Consider the following 19,562-nt stretch of genomic DNA (forward strand, 5'->3'; position numbering starts at 1 on the left):
ATTAGAAACCATCATGAAAGGTATGTGTAGGTATGTAAGGTATGTGCCTTCAGCAGGATCAGAGATTCAGGTGATGGAGAGAAACTATATGGTTTTGGAACGTTATAAATAACAGCTGGCAAAAACACTGTCAAGTAAAAGTATAATAGGCATAATAATTTTACATTCTATTGATAACGAATGCACCGTATTGTGTCTGCAGTCAAGTGAAATAATTCTTTCAAACTACAGCAGCATAACAGCTTAAAGACACAATTTGAAAAAAGCAGTAGTGCCCAGATGGCCGTGCCAACCATACTGGCACAAAGGCTTTAAAGCAGTGAGTGCTGGTTCAGTCTCCAGCACTCTTTTTACTGTACCTCTGCAATAAATGGTAAAAAAAAAAAAAAAAGCACCAGAACTTAGATAATGATTTCAACTTTTCTTTAGAATTGTAGTGTCTTAAATCTGACCTGTGATCTACACATTGGGGGGAAAAAACCAAATTAAAGCGCAAGAAAAGAACCAAAAAATTCCACTTTATTTTTATTAGTGTAAAAATTAGTCTAAAAATGTAAGTATGCCTTTTTTTTAAATTACCTTATAATGAGTGAATATATACACTCATTATAAACCTCTAACCATAAATACACCCACTGGCTGACTAAACCTGTGAAAAACAGAGAGCAGTATTATAATTTTTAGTGGAAAAACTTTCTCACGTATTGTTTCATGACGGGAAAATAAACTCACCGCAAGCTTAAATGGAGTATGCACCCGATTAGACCTTTACAGCACAATGCAATTTGTTTCTTCCTTCATTTCCTACTTCAATACACATATCAATATCTAAGACTGTGAAACAGTACAAAGTATTGTCTGCTGTGAATCCACTTAATCACAGCTTCTAATAAGATATTCCAGCATTTTCTTAAGAAGCCAGCATGTGTTCGTATTGGGACTCGTGTCGTCCACTCTCTGTATAATCTGCACTGCTGCAGATCAAAATGTTTGTCTGCTTGTTCATGAGCTGGAAAAAAGAAGTGAGTTTAATGTGAGTCATTCTCTCTGTTCTTCACAGCATTGTTTGCCTGAAACAATACATTGAGCATTACATAACCGATGCAAACAGCTTTTTCTGGGGTCCCTTTGGTCATGATTTTTGCCGGAGATTAAACATCTCAGCTGATAAGCATGGGCCACATGGAGTGTCCTATTTACAGATTAATTGTAGTCGAATTCCACATATGACATTAATGTTTGTAGCATGTAGGGTATTTTGTGATTGTCTGTTGTCTTGCGTCACCCCTTGCGATCACAAGTTGGAGCAGACTCCCTAGCAGCTCCTTAATCTGATGGTTTCCCTCCATCACCAGTTGTAATAAACCGTGGAAACCGAGGGGTACTTCATTTTCAGACACACTTTGCTGTGGGCAGCGGTGGAAAATTGGTCTTGTTTGCATGTGTGTGCATGCCCTTAGTGGAAAAGTCTTAGGTAAAGTATCCTGTCGTGCTCTGATGCCCCTGTTCAGAAACTGGCCTTGAGAGTTTCCACTGGCTGGGAAAACAAGTTTGTCCAGGAAAGAAACAAAGCAGGGGAGCTGCAGATTTGTAAGGTTTGGATTAAAAATTTTGGCACTCAAGTTTAAATCATGCATGGTGTGCTTAAGCCTTTAGAAACAGCCCAGGTTTTCTTCTGTTTTGGCTCTTCCCTTCATCAGTGTAGCAGATCTTGACCTCTAGGGGTCTCTGTTTGCTTTGCTATAGCTTCACCCACAGGTTTCAGCCAGCCCTGAGGGAGGAGGGGTGGGAGGATTAGTCTTCAGTGTGGATGGATGAGTCACCTTTCTGAATGGTGAAGAACAAGGGGGTTATCACTGAAAACCTCTTAAGACGACAGGGAAGTTTCCCTCACTGAGGCCAGATTGCCATGTTTGAGCTCTCCATATCGTCACTTTTTTTTTATTTGTATAAAATAAAATCAATTCGAAGTTTAGATTGAATTCTACTCGTTAAAATCAACAAATTGCAATATTTAGGTAATGTTTAGTAACAGTGGTAGTAAGTGATACATTTAAAAAAAAAAAAGGAAAGAAAAAAAAGATTGAACTATGGTTCAAGATTGTTGCAGTATTTTTTCATCATTTAACACAGCCCAGTGAGCATGCTGATTTTCATTCTGCTCAGGTCTATGCAAAGGTTAGAACACAGAACATCAGTGCTGAAGCAAACGTGTGCAACATAATCTTTGTGAGAGGTAAGAAACTAAAGTCTGAACACTGAAAACAAACATAACCACCTACTTGTAATGTAAGAAGCTCCATTTTTGGCTCTGCAGAGCATATTTTCATGGTTTAAACTATTAAGATTAATATGTGTACTTTACATGGCAGTTTGATGTAATTGCTTAGGGACACCAGATATTAACGACATGCATATAATGTGTTCATTTCGTAATGAAATCCTTTTGGGCAAGTGGGTTATTTTATTTGCAGCTGTAACAAACAATTTGCTCACAAATTCATCTTTCAGATCTTTTCCTGTTTGGTCGGTAAAACTTTCCGAGTTTTAACATAAACTCAAAAAACCCTAAAAACCAAGTTAGCTTATCATTGCAAATCCAGTTCTGTTTTAAAACATAGCTTTAAAGTATTTCCAGGAAATGTAATTGATTTATTTATTGTTAGACTGAAACACTCCACCTGTAACCGATTCCCAAGTCTGACACAAAAATTGTCTAATGACAATCTTGCTCTAGTAATGGCTACAAGTCTGAGAAGACCAATAATAATTCATGTAACTGATTAACCCGTAAGATGAGAGTAACAAAGTGTAAAGTGTACGTTAAGATCAATTTTTCACTAACTGGAGCATTTCTGATGTGGCATCATTAACTATACATCCATAGTGTAGTGGTTTACATATTTGCCTAACACGTGAAGGCTCCAAATTCCTCTGGGGTGGGATCAGGTGTTAAATAAATAAATCTGCCAAATCAAACATGTGGAGCTACCTGCTGTGATGAAAGTAGCTTTTATTAGAGGAGAAGCAAACTCAAGTCTACATTTAATGACAGGAGTGCGTTTTCTTGGCTCATTTCCATCAATTTCCAGCATATAAAAGCACAGCCTGTAAACTGATGTTTACTGTTGGAAATGAGTGAGGTTTGCAGGTGTTCAGAGGGACGAATAGCCTCTTTTTTAATGCAGTAAGTGTTTAATCAATCAAGTATAAGACAGTTTAAAGGTTTATAAACAAATTTTTTACTGATACAGTTAAGAATATTGATACAGCAATGTAAAGCTACCATAATGCACATACCTATGGACTTATGGATCATAATGGGCACTAGATGGATTATAATAAATAGTTGAACACAACATCTGTACACAGAAACATTGCCCGATAATCCATAGAAATGTACATATACAAGTACAACATTTATAATTCCATAAATTTACGAATGACGAATCCTCCAGAATAAAATTGATATCATCCAGTATTATGGTTCTTTTTTATTTTTTTGAATTAAACACAAGCATTGACTGAATTTATAAGGAATTATGTACAGATTCCTAAACAAGAAACTCCATAAAGGCACAATTGTCTATACAACATGTACAAAAAAAAAGAAAAAGAAACTGTCTGGAGCTGACAATTTGGAAAAAAAATTAAATGATTGGTCATCATCATCATCATAACTGTCATATGATTGCACGTACAATATGAATGTCAGCATCTGTGCTTTGAAAGGTGATTTGCTGAGAAACAAACCCCTGAAAAGTGTTTTCAGTCTTACAAAGTGACAAGAATTACAAAAGGAGAAGAAGAAGTGTTTCCACTTGAGGGTTTCAGGTGGCAATGACCAGTCGGTCTTCATCGTCACTGGAGGCCTCGTTATAGTCTTCAACTACCTTCTGCCAGCTGGTCACTGGTGGCAGTCGTAGAGGTGCAGGATCACCAGCTCCTTCAGCTGCAGGCTGTTTGGGGCTGCTTGCTTGACTCTCAGGAGCTGGTGATGGATTCTGCTGGGGGGATTTTTCTCGTGAATCCCTCGCCACAGTCTGTGTGAGCTTTGCTCCACTGTTACCTCCGGGGCTAGCCCTGCTGCCTGAGGTCACTTCTGGAGAGGAGCTGACCTTAAAAGGGGCGGGTGGTGAACCAAGCCTGTGTTCACCATGAGGTGGCTGTGTTCCCAGAGCTTCAGGGCTTCCCTGCCTCTCAGAGGACCCGGGGAGGGGACTGAGGGTGGACAGAGGGCTGAGCGAAGGAATGATGGCAGGCAGGGCAATATTTACTATTTGCAGGCCTGGGACGTGTGTCTGCGGCCCAGTGCTGCTTTGGGAGGTGGGGTTGGCAGCTAAAACCTGCACTCCAAGGGCAGCATTGAGGGTGAGGCCTTGCTGGGGCAGCAGCTGTGTGGATGCCAGGCCTGCATTGGTCAGTCCCATGAGGTTAAGTGTTTCCAGACCCACTGGCTGGATTGTTTGAGCCTGCAGGCCAGTAACCTGCCCTAGAGGGAAGCAGGGTACGACACTGCTGATTGGTTCCTGGACCACAAGTGGCTGAGTTGGCAAGCTCTCCGTTTGGGGTGGAGTGTTGGGAGCTGGCAACGGGCTCGTGTTTCGATGAATGACGCTCAAAGCTGGGATGGTGAGCTGGACGGGGCCCGCCTGGATTGGCACGAAGGTAGAATAAGCTGCCAGGCCAGCAGGGACCAGCTGGATCCCCCCAACTGGAACCATACTGTAAGAGGAGCGAGACGGCTGCTGAGAGTGCAGGGGCAGGTGACTAAACAGGTGTGTCTGGGTCTCTGCTCCCGGTGTTTGAGATACACCCTGTAGGGGGAAGTGTGAAGGAACTTGAGAACCAAAGGAGGAAGTCTGTGTGCCCCGGTCCACTGGTATACTTGACTCACTGGTTGCCACAACAGGAGACGCAGAGGTGTCCTGTGAAAGGAAAAAAATATCGTCACTTCTTGACATTATTTTGGCAAAACCCAAGTTTAGAAGATATCTGGATTAGTCCAGTAGACCTATAGGATTATTCACCTTTGCTCAGAGAATTCAGAGGAGTTTTGTGGAAGTGCCCTGCATGCAGGAGTCAAAGTAAGGGTATGGATAGGAAAGAAGGGAAGCAGACAGGGAGGGGTGGAGGGGGACACAGTGAGAAAATAAGGGTCTCACCTGGCCTATTTTGGAGCCCTTGCCTTGCACTGGGGGACTAGGGGGCACATCAAAGTCTGGGTAGTCGATGGACATCTGCCTGCAGGGTGACACTGGGCTCATCATGTGCACCGACTCTGTGTCTGAGGTGTAGGACTCTGATGTGGTGGCAACAGGTGGAGGAGAGTTAAGGAAAGGCATTGGACTGCAGCAGGACCCCGAATGCTTGCTCAGGAACACGGGGCTCATCATGGGGACAGATTCGGAGTATGTTGTGTGGGATTCGGGAACTGGAGGCTGGGACAGAGGGAGTGAGATGGAGCTGATCGACATCTGGGCTAGGAGTGCGCTAGGAGGGACGTCAGCCTCTTTGGAAGAGATGTGCTGCGGGCTTGCAGACACAGAAGGATTGGTAGAGAGTCCCGACTCTGCTTGGCTGTCCTCCTCTTCCTCCTCGTTGTCATCATTCTCCTCATCATCAGGACCATCGGAGTCATCTCCGTCTGAATCTTGGCGGTCAGCACTGCTCACCTGACTGCGGTCTCCTGCAGAGGAAATACGTGAGAAGAAAAACTGAATTCTTGTCTCTGAATTCTGCTGTACATACACGTCATCACAGCTAGAAAAAAACCAGACTCATTCATTAAATAACTTTCATTATCATCCAAGATTTCTTTCTTAAAGTGAGAAAAAACAGCACTGAAAATCCCGCTACTCATGGATGTTTTGTACTGCTGCTGCTGCTGCTGCAGTGTTTCACACCCTACACCACCATACGCCCCTGAGCTCCATCACAGGCAGAGGAGGAAAAACAAATAAGCTGTTAGAGACTTGGACCACAGAATGTTTTCAGGCAGCCTCTCTCTCCCTCTCTTTTTTTCTAAAATTAGATGCAGCAATTTCCTCTTTCTAAACGCTGTGCATGTCGCCCACATGCGCTTTGAGTTAAGAGGAAGAAGCTGCATTTAGAATTTCTAATTAGACCGTGGCAAAGCCATTGATCGACATAGCAACAGAGCACAAGCAGGGACACTCCATGTTTTATATTTCATGCCATTAAACTATTAAAAGAAGGGCAATCCCGCTGTTAGAAATCAAAGCTGACTGTATAAGTAAATCTGAATTAAGTCACTATTATATATGCAACTGTATGTAGTAATACAAAACTCATATTTTACAGACAAAACCGTTCATCTTATAGAAGTTATGGCTTTTGTGCAAATAATGATCCTTCCGCAATTCCCTCAAGGAAAACCCCGAGCAGCAAAGCACCGTACCAGAGTCCTCAGCATCCTGATCGTCAATTAGACCGTCAGGCACCCCCATCTCCATGCACTTCTTACTGTGGGCCTTGGATTTCATGTGCTTGGTCAGATTGCCTGTAACAAAAAAGGAGGCAATGAGGTCTTACGGGTGGGTAGAGCTTGAACAATAGCACAGAAGGAGTTTATGTAAGAGTATGCGGTCTTTGGGAAAGCTCTATGTAAAGGGTGAGTAACTGATAAAGACATTTTTAAATGAACGTGGGTTGCTGACACCAAGTACTGTTCTGCAGTGTCGCGTGGGTAGGCAAGTTCGATAAAGAATGGTGAATCATACTGTCTTGGTTTAAGAGATGGTGGAATAACATTTTTAATTTCACAGCTTGTAAAAGGAAGGAGTAAATTCTTTCAGTTCCAGTGTGTTACAGATACGGAGTTTGATATTGCAAAATCAGGCGTGAGAAAGAGCTATAACTTTTAAAGACATTAACAGAACTACATTTGTTGCTGTTTATACGAGGCTGCACTAATTATCAAAAGACAAGGCAAATGAAAAATCATACATGCATGTACTGCATTTAAAAGGGACTTATTCAACTGCATTGTACAAATTATAATCACATGGCTTTAACACTCACCTTTCGTCTTAAAGGAGAAATTGCAGTGGACACAATGATACGGCCGGACATCAGAGTGAGTACGGATGTGTTTGCGCAGCATGCTCGGCTTCTTGCAGCGAATCCCACATTCCTCACAGATGTATTTACCTCGCCCACGTCCACGTACATAAACATACTCCTCGTTAGATTTGTACCTGTGGGTTTGAAATGTAACCATGAGGCACAAAATCTAACATAATGTTTCTAACATTTGGAATATAATCAGATTGTTCCGTTTCATACCCGCCATCAAATATTTTGATTCGCCTCGGTTCTGTTGTAGTGACCAAGTCCTTGTCTGAATCGTTGCTGGCTTGAGTCTCTGGCTGCACTTTACTTTTGGTTTCAACTGATACAGACTTTTGGGTTACTGGCAACTGCAGGAAAAAGATGATATTTTTAGATGTGACTCAAGAAACAAGTCATCATTACAACATTATGATATTTCAGACTTTGCAGAAAGTTAAGTCTTACCCTGGGCATGACATCCTTCAGCTTGCCTGAGTAAGACAAGATGTCCGATTTCCCACTTGTTTTTATGGCTGATGTGTAGTGTATTTTCTTGGAGCTCTGCTTGGAGTCAAACAAAGACATGACCACCTTGGTAGGCAACCCCAGTGGGTTAGGGTTGTTGGGTTTGGCTGTCCAGGTAGCGTATGCTGAAGTCTTCAGGTCGGTCTGTTGAACATGGAGGGGTTTCCTTTTCATCAAGAAACACCATGTGAAAGTGGTGGTGGTCTTCAGGCTGGGGAAAGACAGGCGATGGCTATCTTTTGTGTTAACCACAGACACAGATGTGGTCAATTTCACTTGACCACCGTGGAAACTGGAGGGCCTAATTGGGGATTTGGCTGGAGTCCACCTCTGTTCCTCAGCTTTTTCTTGAGGCTTCAGATTGTTGTTGGCTGGCATGGAGGTACCCTGGCTACCAAGTGTAGTATTCAGGATAGGGCCTGTCTCTTCATGAATAACAGTTATTGTATCTTTTTCTATCCCAGCACCATCAGGTGACATAGGTTTAACATCATCAGTAGCCTCTGAGTCCTTCTCCCCATCTGACTTAACCTGGGGCAGAGGTGGGGCCTCCGTCTCAATGGGACTGTCCACTGGTTCAGTTGTGCACACCTGCCTAACGAGTGTCAGCTTCCGTTGTCGGGTCACCTCCGACATCTTGGAATTAAGATAATTGACTGATCGTCCATCGGTGAGGCAGGCCACACCATGCTCATCTTTAGCTCGTTTTTGGTGCTTTTCCATGTAGATGTCCAAGCTGTTTGCAGGTGACAACATTCGTTTGCTTGATGCAGTGGGTTCCTGCTGCGGGCATAGTGTTACGGATGCCAGTTTCTGCGTGCAATGTAAAGACCCAAGAGAAGGAGTTTGTTCTACAGTGCGGTTATGAGGGCCTCCTGTCTGAGCTGCAGTCCTATCTTTCTTTGCAGTTGTTGCAACACGAAAATCACTTTCCACACTGGGAGTCGACGACAGGCTATTTTTATTGGGCACAGAGTAAGCAGGGTGGATCTGCTCGTGAGTTATCAAGATCTGTGGCAGCGGTATAGCACTTCCTTGGGTCTGATCAAATGATTCTCTTTGCTGTTCACCCGACAAAACAACAGTCTGTGTTTTACTGTCTGCACCCTGTTGACTGGGTTGAGCTACATACAAATTTTGGATTACATCAGATGATTTTGAAATGCTCAAAATCGGATTGGCAATTGGTATTGTTAAAACTGGCAGGGCTATCTGAGCTCCCTGTGTGCCAGAGAAGGAAAAGGTTTGGCCTGTTCTCAGAGCTGGACACTGTAGTTGGTATTTGGGCACAAAATGTTTTTTTTCTTCTGTGTCAGCTGGTTTGTTTTGGATGTTCTCTCGACAAACCAAGATCTGGTTTAGTGGTTGTTGTTGTATCTTTTGGCAAATTTGAACCCTTGATGTTTGGTGCCAAGGATGTGGAAGGCCATGGACTTGAGGCTGCTGAGTTGGGCTACCCAAATTAATGCTTTGCACCATTTGCTCATTCTTTTGCAGTGGTGGTTCTTCTGTGTGCAGGACAAAGGGCTGAGGCACTGTGCGCCTGCTAGTAATGTGAATCTGCTGGGGTCTGTTCTGAGTGAAAGAGCTAACATTTCCAATGAGAGGCTTGTCTAAAGGTGCGGCAGCTTTCCTAACAGGTTGCTGACTTTCAGGTCCAATTTTTAAAGACATCTGCCGAACTAATGGCCCCCGTCTCCTCTCAATTAGTGGCACCTGGGAAAGCTGGGAGAGTTGTCCACTTTTTGGCTGTCCAGCAGGTGACAGAGATCTACTTGGAGATACATTGCCACAGTCAAAGGATTTGCTGCGGTAGTCACATGAAATCTCCACAGAGGGTTGAGTACATGTGATCTGTTCAGATGCGGCACGCCTCATCATTCCAGGCACACCAAGGGTGTTGAAAGCTGTTGGCAAACACTGAGTTTCTGGAATTTTACCAACGCACTCTCCTCGAGAAGGACTCTCCGATCTAGATGGCTCATCTCTGTCAAAAGAGGCTGAGATGCTGGAGCCACGAGAAAGACTGCTGTCCCTGCTGAGGCTTCGTGAGAGGCTCGATTCAAAACTGGATTCACCCGATGAATGATCCATTTGAGCCAGACGAATTCTTTTCTTCTTAGGGGGAAGTTTCTCTGCTGGCAGCTTTGACAAACTCTCACTTCTCTGAGGCCAGCTGAACTGATCTGCAGGTTTATCTGCTGGTTCAGCAGTCTGTGTTTCATGTTCTCTGTCCGGTTCCACGGTGACTAAAATCTCAGGAACTTGAATGTTATTTTGACGAACAAGGCGAGATTGATGGATAGGAGTAGAGTGTTCACCAACTGGTGCCACTGTCCTATCAGTGCACTGCTCCTTTCTTTGTTTTCCATAGTCCGTGCTTTTAGGTTTTGATATGGTTTCATGGTAACCATCAGTTAAGACACCAGATGCCACATCTGATTTGGGTTTGTTCAGGGGATCCTTCTCCATGCTATCAACAGGAGAGATCCTGTCAATAGACTCTGTCTCAAAGGAATTGGGTCTGCTGAGAGAGTTGGTGTGTCTGATGACTGAAGTGCCGCTGCCTTGCCTTTGCAAGTCTCCTTTAGCAGGGGTACTGATCTGGGTCTCTCGTATTGGCGAAAGTCTGGAATCTGGAGAATTAATGCCTCTTGCTACAAGCTGTATCTGAGGTAGCTTTGGCTGGTTGATTTTGGGTTGTATATCTACTATTACAGCATGCTGAGGAAAATTCCTGTTTGCCAGAACTGCTGGTAGCTCAAAACTAACAGAGCAAGGTGCACTAGTATCAGTTGGAGACTGATCATCCTCATCACCAACACTTTTCATTTTCCTCCTCTTCCTGAATGATGTCTGTTGATCAAGTACCCCTGGCCCAGTTGTGGTTGCTCCTGCTATGGGCTGCTGTAAATTAACATGAAAAACATCTTGGTCAGTTTCTTTGGCAGCCATTGGTTTGTTTTTTGGACCATGAAGTTCAGAGCAGTAGAATTTCTTGTGAGTTTCAAAGTTCTCTAACTTTCTGTACCGGTTGCGACACGTTTCACACTCGTACATCGTGCCTTTAGTCTGCTGAGGTTTTCTGTTTCTTTCCTGACTGTGTTCAAAAGACCTGCTTCTTTGCATGTGCTCTGCAGAATTGCTTTGTCCGATATAGCCCTCATCCATGGAGCGAACAGAGGGGAGGCCATGTCTGTCATTGTGGGAAAAGTCCTCTACTGCTATTTGTCTGACCAAGGTACGAGAATGCATTGCAGGATTTGGGGTTGATGGAGCTGATGAAAATACATCGTCATTTAGTGCACTAATTTTGTCATCACATGACTGGCTGCTGCGCAAAGGATGGGGGACAGGAGCAACATTAAGGGGAAGAGCAGTGTGTCCTGGTGTAGTAGGCATAGAGTTGCTCCTTGTTATTGGCAAACAATCCATCGGTGGGTATTGGGGGGGTACAGAAAGAAGAAATACTGGCTTTGATTTATCTGTGGGAGTGAATGGAGATTTGGGGATGTCTGAGCTGGAACTTGACCTTCTTCCCATTGGTTTAAGATCAAACTGAAAAGAGTCTTTAAATATGTATGACTTCGGGGAGTCTATGCTACCTCTCCTTGAAAGAGAGGTCCTCCTTGGCTTTACACTGTCCAGCTGCTTGTTGTCAACTACTATCTCATTATCAGATATCAACTTTGTAATTCGTTCTTCTAAAGAGCGTGCACTGGCTTCTAATCGTGGACGCATTTGTCCGTCTATAGCCCTTGGTCTCTGCTCATGTGCTACATGCATGACTGAGGCAACCACAGGAGGGACATTAGGAAGAGTGTTCTTGGCAATATCAACATCTACTGGTGGAGTTATCTTTACAAATGGACTGGGTGGACTCATGGCCTGATCAGCACTTTCAGAACGTGAGAAGTAACCTGAATCAGTGCTTCCCAAACTACGTGGACTAAGTAGACACTTAGGCTGTTGCTGCTGAGAAAAGTCTGTTGCTTGTTGCCGCTGAAGCTGAGCATGCCCACTTAACAGTGGAGACTTGCAGTGTTGGTCTTCATCTTCACTGACGGTCTCTAGTAAGGGATTTGCACCATCCACCCCTTTCAGAGATGACAAGACTGTGATATTCGATCTCAGACTGGCAGTCTGGAAGTCTCGTTGTCGTTGTGCAGCAGCTTGCTCAGGTGCTGCTCCTGTAACTCTTGGACTATCCGCCCTCAGAGGGGAGACATTAACTGGGTACACAACAACTTTTGGGAGTGCAGCTGTTACTTTAGGCTCGTGAGCTCTCTGAGCTGGGGATGATTTGACTGAGTCAGAAACACCGGATAAGTCCACTTCCCCATGGTTGGCTTGTGTTCCACCTGCACTCTGTAAACTGTTTTCAGACAAAGCAGCCACACTGCTCTGTGACGAGTCGGGGTCTAAGTCAGCAGTGCTACCTTCCTCATCGCTGTCTCCACTCTCCTCTGCCTCTGAATGTGTTCCTGCGGTTTTGTCAGACTCTTGAGATAGCGATCCACCTCCTGATTCGGAGCGTGCAATGAGACCCAGTTTTATGGCATGAGCATGTGATTTCTTGTGCTTGTACAAGTTGCTCTTGGTTTTGAATGAGAAGCCACAAGTAACACAGGGATATGGCCTTTCTCCTGTGTGAGACCTGATGTGTTTGAGCAGCACACTGGGTTTTGCACATGCCCGGTTGCAGTATTCACAAACGTACTTTCCTGGTTTTTTAGGCTTTTGGTCCTTGGAAACCTGTTCAGCACCAAAGGTCATTACAGTGGTCATCTGAACTTGGTTGCTGCCTGGTGTAACTGGGACCTGAATACTGCTGGGAACACTGGCTGAGAGGGACTGGCATGTGTGCACAACTGGTGGTTGGCTTTGTGGCAAAGCACTTGAGCCAGAGGGAACAGGAGCATGAGTTATAGTAGATGGTCCTGCATTAAAGTTTATGTGCAAGCTAGGATTTTCTGGATTGGAAGCAACGGGCATAAAATGCGGTGTAGCAAGGGGAGCGGTACCCTGTGGAGCTGTTTGTAGATTTCCCTGTATTGGCGCTGCAATGCCAATGACATTGCCCTGTTTGTCAATATAATAGGTCTGCATATGGGAAGGTTGGGTCTGGAGACCAACATTGACACCTGGCATTGTTGTGATTTCACCACTGGCTTTACCAATGGCTGTGACCTGCATCGAGGCTTTCCTCTCAGCCAGTGTGCTAAAATCAGGCTCCATGGCCTTAAGTAGGACATCAAGTGGAGCGCTGTTGGCGTAAGGATCTCCCTTAAAGCTGGAGTCTTGGCTTTTGCTTTCTTTAGGCTTTAGAGTTCCTTTAGCAGTAATCAGAGTGTCCTCCTCACCAGCTGTGAGCTCAAGCGATGGTGGCCTAGAAGATGATTTTTCCTGCTTCAGCCTTTCAGCCTCAGCAGAAAATGACCCCTTGTCAGGGGACGCTGCAACTGGTTGAGCATACTTTTGGTCACTTTCTCCACTGGGCGATGTTGAAAGATTGTGGGAAGGACTGTTGGAGGAGGAGGAGCAAGAATGCGGAGTTTCCTTGGACGAAGATCCTCGGAGAGCAGATTCAGCAGATGTTTTTGACTGCAGGGGCTTCTTCACTGGAGATTTAGGAATTTTCTTTAGCTGATTCTCTGCAACAACCTTCTTCCTCTTAAGACCCTTTATGCTGTCCGCATTTCTTCGACTGCTGTCAGATAGCCCTGTGGAGACAGAGACAACAATAATTAAGGTGGTATAATAACCATTTCCTTCATCTCCTCTCTTCCAGTGCTAGCACAAACGACATTATTGAAAAAAAATTAACTTCTACTGCTGACAACCTTGGCTTATAAAATGAGTTTAAATGTAATCTCTATTGGACACAGGAAATAACTCTAATGCCATTTTGAAAATCACATTTTTCGTATAACTAACTAACTTGGTCTCTTCTTGTTACATTTAACTAAAAAAATGCACACAGGAAAAGAAAAAGATCAACAGCTCACACACTACAGTGCTTCTGTTTTACCCCTTTATTGCACATGAAGAATGTTTGAAACACACTTTGATCTCAATATGACAATAATATAAATACCAGCAGCATCTTACAACTGGAAACAATAAAACTAAGAAGTGGATCCCTGCCGTGTGCGAGCAGTAGGACTTTAATTTTTACATTTAAACATATGTAATTATATCTGCATTAACAGTTAAGCACATTAAAGAAAACAACGGGAAAATACCATTGTCTGAACTAACAGCAGCTGATTTTGTCTTATAGACAGTTTCAACTAATCAGTGATTACAAAAGAAAAGACTCAGAGACGACCACTGATGTGATCCCACTTCCACATCACCCTCGTTTTTGAAAAACTGGACCAGTACACTTCTTCACCGTTGTGCATCTTTAATAAAGTGAACTAACTAACTAATCCTCCTGCATCTCCATAACTCCACAGGTATGTCATCTCCACTAACTCTATCAGTTCTCCTCTTTTTCTAAACTATTAAAATTACTGATTGTTCTGTTTTTGCTTTATTTCCCACTATTTAAATAAATTAACTACTTTTACTATTAATTCTGTACTATATAAGCTGTGTTATCTCCAGTGACAAATTTAGTGACAAATAGTGACACTATTCTGGATCATACTGCACAGTTACATAAGCAAGATAATCATTTACATGTACATGTATTATTATTTTAATCCAACTGTAAAACGAATACATAAAATTTGTGGTTGTTATTTATAAAAATATGTATTAAACAGCTTTTTGAGAGCTTCAACATTCCAGTTGTGAAAGCTTTCTCTGCAGCCTACTTTGTTTTCCATCAGCTTATCGATAATTTGTTTAATTTAGATAATGATAGACGTATACTACAGTGAAGATACTTCGCCCTCGCACTCGTTAGCTGTGTGACTAATACCACGGAGACCCACGCTTTATTATGCAAGTAACAGTCATTTCTTGCCCTTGTTGATAAGAAATGTTGACCTATGAAGGCTCGGCTGATCAGAAAATGGTGCAAATAACTAGCGTATAACAAAGTACATCTGCATGCTTACTGAGCTGCATTCTTATAATAATAGGTGCACTGTTTTAAAAAGGGCACACCCATGCGATGGTGTCCCATAATAATGACTGAGGCAAGTGTTTTCATGGGCATGTTGCACAAGAGTAGCAGTGTCACAGCCTGTCACAGTTTCCTGGCCTGTGTAGGTATTTCCCAAGATGACTTCAGGGTTCTTTCAAGGGCTTCCCTTTACATAAGTAAATCCATTCTCCACGCAACCATGCAACTCGAGAGGCTTTAAAACTGCCATGCAATCAATATAACAAGGTCTTCTGAACAAACCCTGTGTTTTTTTAAATAAATAACCTTTTTTAATTGATGCTTAAAAAGAATCTTTGTACAAACTGTAGCTAAAAGACATGGGAAAGGCGATATTTATTCATCCAAACTACACAAACCAGTTCTCAAAAAAGGGACATGACTTCACCACAAGTTTTCCATCATTAACAGTCACTGAGATAAAAGAAACACTTTTTGTTAACCTTCTCCTCATTTCTAAACACTTATGTTCCTGTAACTGCATTAAAATAATATATTTAATGTAAAATAAAGGCGATCCTTTAGTTATCTAGACCGAGGGCAATTGACATACTTCTTCATAAGGCAGGTTGCCAAAGGGATTACCCTTTGACTTGCTGGCAGTGATAAAACTACCTGCTGTACTTTAAGAGGTGGACTGAGATATTTATACCCTGTTTAGAATCATCACCCAATCCCATTTACAGTGGATGATTCAATCAAAGGTTGAGTGTCATTAAAAGGAAAATGCACAGCAGGCTGATTCTCAGGCACAGCTTAGTCAAACTGGCTTTTCTATTTCAATGTAGTTACACAACAGTCCACTTATCAAAGAAACTGTTCATGTGTTCAGTCGGGGCATAATGGAAAGATTACTGAGAATGTATGCACACAGCTCAAAACAAAGGAAACATTAAATTGTAAATGCACTGGTCCTTATATAGTGCTTTTCTACTCTTACTGAGTACTTAAAGTCCTCTTAGGTGCAGACCGCACACTCTTCTTTGCCGTTGAGCCCTTTTTACCCTTTACATACATGCTCTAACACCATCTTGTCCAAAGAAAGTCAACACAAAGGGCTAGAGGAGCTGTGGATCAAACCCTGATTTTCTGATTAGTAGATGACGCAATTCTCCAGTTTAATTGCCGGATTCATCCTTAGAGGAGACGGATAATAATAATTTAAATATTTATTAAAAAATATATATAAAAATATTTTCAATTTAACTGCAGCATTATTAAATGATTATGAATGGATCATGAACAAAAAAATAAATAAACTCCATCCACCAGATCACTGGCAGCCCATCGTGGTTTAGGGGTTGAATATGGCAACAGCGTCACACACCGTCGTAGGCTCTACATAGATTCACCGCAGAAGTATAAATCACACATTTCACTGGAGACCAGGTAGAAATTACAAGTTCACACCAACCTGGCAGCATCAACAGGGGTATCAGGGGAAGATGGAGCTGCAGCACAGTACTTGGTAGTTAAATATCTAATTGCTTTTAAAGAAAACCTTAAAATTTAAATGGGACATTTTTGTGCAACCACATAAACATCTGCCACTAATATCTGCTTTCACGCTGAGAAGACATGATAAATACATCAACAGTCTTCACTAAAATAAAAAAAAACCCCACACACATTTATAAGGGCAGTTACCTCTGCTCTCTTTTTACCTTTAAATACAGTACTTATAATATCAGGTTTGCAAGCCTTTCTAACATTAGCTGTACCCTCTTACAATAAACACAAGTTCAAGCACTTTATTACCACAAAAATCTCTTTTTATAATCTGAACTGATGCTTTCACAGGTTACTGTGGTAAAAGATATCCTGCTCTTAATGAGTCTGCCTGTTTAAATGCAGGATTTATTCATACTAATAACAGTAAATCACTGTTGTTTTTACTTTTTTAAAAATAATTTTTTCAGTGTTTTTGCCCGTGTACCCTGAAGCACTTTGGGTTTCCTCTGGGTGAAATGTGCTTGCCGTGCCTCACTGATGTGACCGATATAATAATCTTTCCTTTCCACATCAGTGATTTTGCATTTATTTTGCGCTTTTTGCTTGTGCTTTATTTTAGGTTAAATTACTTATTTAATTCACTTTAAACCCTGAGGTGGTGAAAGAGAAGATATTCTACATTAAAAATGAAAGAGAAAGCTTTCCTCGCAGTTCTCTGGAAATTGCAAGTTTTGATAAGAGATCTCTTACCTTTCTGTGAGCCTTTGGGGTCTTTAAGCTCTTTCTGTGCCTCCTCGATTTTATCTGCAACACAAGAACAGAAACCATTTTCAGCACAGAGCAGCGCGCTCGACAGTCGAGGCAGTGCAGAATGAACTAATGATTCTGGGGATGCTTCCCACACGGCTGCAGCAGGATGAAGGTCTTTCAAATGAAAAACAGACATTCTTCCATAGCAGAGAGAGTGCACTATTCCATTATGGAAACTACTGTAATCATATGAAGGGGGGCGTACACAAAAACACAATCATGCAGGCACACCCACTTACAGAAAAAAGAGCAGTACGAGGGTGTTTGATACACAGATTAAGTTTGCAAACAAGTCTATAAGGTGGGTTTGTTGTCATTATCACAGTGTGCGCTCTAACCCACAGATCAATTTGCATATTTAACTGCAGTTTACGCCCCTCGGGGGGCACAAGAGTATTCAATTCAGCTCTTCTATATGTCACAGCATATCACCCACATCCAGCAGGTTAAGAACCTGTTTTTGTATGACCCATATGGATGTGTGGGAGGTGACGCAGTACTGTAATCAATATTAATTATATAGACTGGCTCGTTGTGGCGTGAGTGGGTTATACACAGTGGAATAGAGGCAAAGAGATGAGTTAATTCCTCTGGTTTCCTGCTCCTGCAGGGTCACTGCCACTGGCTGTGGGAGTGAGGAAGCATATAGAATATGAAAGTACGTGTCCAGCACTCATTATTTCTAATTTATGTTCAAAACTCTGACTTCTTCTCCAAGTTTAAGCAACAGGCAGACATATTTTATTCATTAAAACCAACAATAAAAAAATGCATGTGAAAAATGAAAGTGCAAACTCATTACTTTCAGGAAATCTGATGAACCATTAGCAGCTCTTTCTTCTTCTCCTCACTTTCTATTATGCAAAACATATTCTGAGCTGTTTTGACAGCTTTGTTTCCTGGATACTGCAGTAATTTGACTTTTTTTTGCAGGCTTCTATAAGCAAAAGGTAAAATTCTGCATGCAACACACAATACCAGAGCCTGGCCACTACTGTAGCATGTTCGTGCCTTCCCAGACCATCCATGGAAACTGGATGGAAAAACAAACCCACAAAGACTTCTATGCCCTGCTTCTGACATTAGAGTGCAAGCGGAGTCCTTGAGGACCGGTGGGAGTAATTTTGCACAAATGTTGATGGAGAGTGAGAGAGGATGTTCCTCTGTGGTTCCCAAATTTACAGTCCAATGCCGGGAATACTCAGAGGAGGGGAGGACACAAGCAGGCCACAGAGGAGGTCAGGGATTATGTCATCATCTCTGTGTGTTTGTGTTACTATAGTCACACCCTTCTCAGTCTCTCTCCCTCTCTATATCCCAGGCACACGCCGCGAATTACATAATGCGTCCCCACCCCTGCGCTGCTGTAGAGCAAAACAAAGGCACCCTGCCAGCAGAAACACAGCAACCGAGGCACATGAGGGTAGAGCATTTGTTTATCTGCACATCTTTAACAAAATGGTAGATAGCGAGAGAGCAAAGACAGAGGTACACATTTGTTTACATATAAATGACCACGTGAACGCCCTTGGCACCCAAAGGCAAAGGAATCGCTGTGTTTTCCTGGCAACGAAGGCGGCATGGTATTTCTCCAAACAGAGAGGATCCCGAAGCTTCCCTCAGAGTCATGGCTACCACAGCTCACCCTCACGGCTTCCTCGTGTAAATATCTGCGCTGCTGCAAACCAATTTGAGATAATAAAATGCTTATTTTAGTGGTCGGGAGGTTCCGAGGTAGACTTCAGAGAGCATATGCTTCATAGCCTACACAGCGTGATATACATATGTCTCGTATTAGAGCGCGCTGGCAAACCAGGGCGTAAGTGATTACTGCCCACCAAAAATCTTATTAGTGGTTGTGTTATGTTAGGAGAGCAGAGTGTAAGCTATCATAGAGCAGATTCTTCTTCTTACATAAGAAGCCGCAAACACGACCCCCTCGCACTGAATGACACCCATGAAGTCGAGCTCTGGAGCGTGGAAAAGATCAGGAAACCCCAGCGTGGGTGAGCGGAAAGGGGCGAGGCAGCACTACCCTCAATAAGGACGGGAAAAATATTCCACTCAGAGCGCCCGAATTATTAAACAAGCAGGGAATTATTATGGGGTTGCTCATATTTGCCTCATTATGGCTGTTGGGGTTGCTGAGGTAGTGTGGGTGAGGGCTACATATTTCACTTCGGAGCCTTGCGACCATCCCAGTGCCATCTAAAAGAAAAAATTGGTGTAATTGTTCCATAACCGCAGGAAAAACAGCACAAAGGAATCCATACAAAATGTTACTGGTGATGAAAAGCAGAGCGCTGCATTGTGTAACATGACCACAAAATTTGAAGGAAGTGAGAAAAACAAAAAAAACAACACAGTTTGAGGACATTAAAGTCAGACAGAGCCACTTATAGCGCAACTGCTTACAAGTGTGGTTTTAAACAGAGCATAGAAGGGAAGAAAAACTATTTGTAGGATCCTTGAACTGCTTTTTAAAAACACTGTGCTGTACATACTCCAATTCTTTTGCTTCCTTCTAGCCATTAAACACAAAAAAATGATCATCGCCCTTGCAAAGCACATTGGGCTGCTGCCC

At 42.7% G+C, this 19,562-nt stretch overlaps 1 protein-coding gene across 4 annotated transcripts in view; it reads right to left on the minus strand.

The window, feature by feature from the left end:
• Positions 1 to 2,996: 2,996 nt before the first annotated feature.
• Positions 2,997 to 19,562, minus strand: part of hivep1 (HIVEP zinc finger 1) — a 67,585-nt gene continuing 51,019 nt past the window's right edge. For 3 of the 4 annotated variants that reach the window (XM_065470519.1, XM_065470520.1, XM_065470521.1), the window contains 7 exons: positions 16,919 to 16,972; positions 7,540 to 13,322; positions 7,309 to 7,442; positions 7,045 to 7,220; positions 6,422 to 6,523; positions 5,166 to 5,689; positions 2,997 to 4,928 (listed from right to left, as the gene is read on the minus strand). In XM_065470519.1, the coding sequence (XP_065326591.1) occupies positions 3,831 to 4,928; positions 5,166 to 5,689; positions 6,422 to 6,523; positions 7,045 to 7,220; positions 7,309 to 7,442; positions 7,540 to 13,322; positions 16,919 to 16,972 (7,871 nt within the window). In that variant the 3' untranslated portion in view covers positions 2,997 to 3,830. Of the gene's footprint in view, positions 4,929 to 5,030; positions 5,690 to 6,421; positions 6,524 to 7,044; positions 7,221 to 7,308; positions 7,443 to 7,539; positions 13,323 to 16,918; positions 16,973 to 19,562 lie in introns of all 4 variants that reach the window. The other variant, XM_065470522.1, reaches the window with a different exon arrangement.

Source organism: Pelmatolapia mariae, linkage group LG22 (genome assembly GCF_036321145.2).
Source record: "Pelmatolapia mariae isolate MD_Pm_ZW linkage group LG22, Pm_UMD_F_2, whole genome shotgun sequence".
NCBI classification, from domain to species: Eukaryota; Metazoa; Chordata; class Actinopteri; order Cichliformes; family Cichlidae; genus Pelmatolapia; species Pelmatolapia mariae.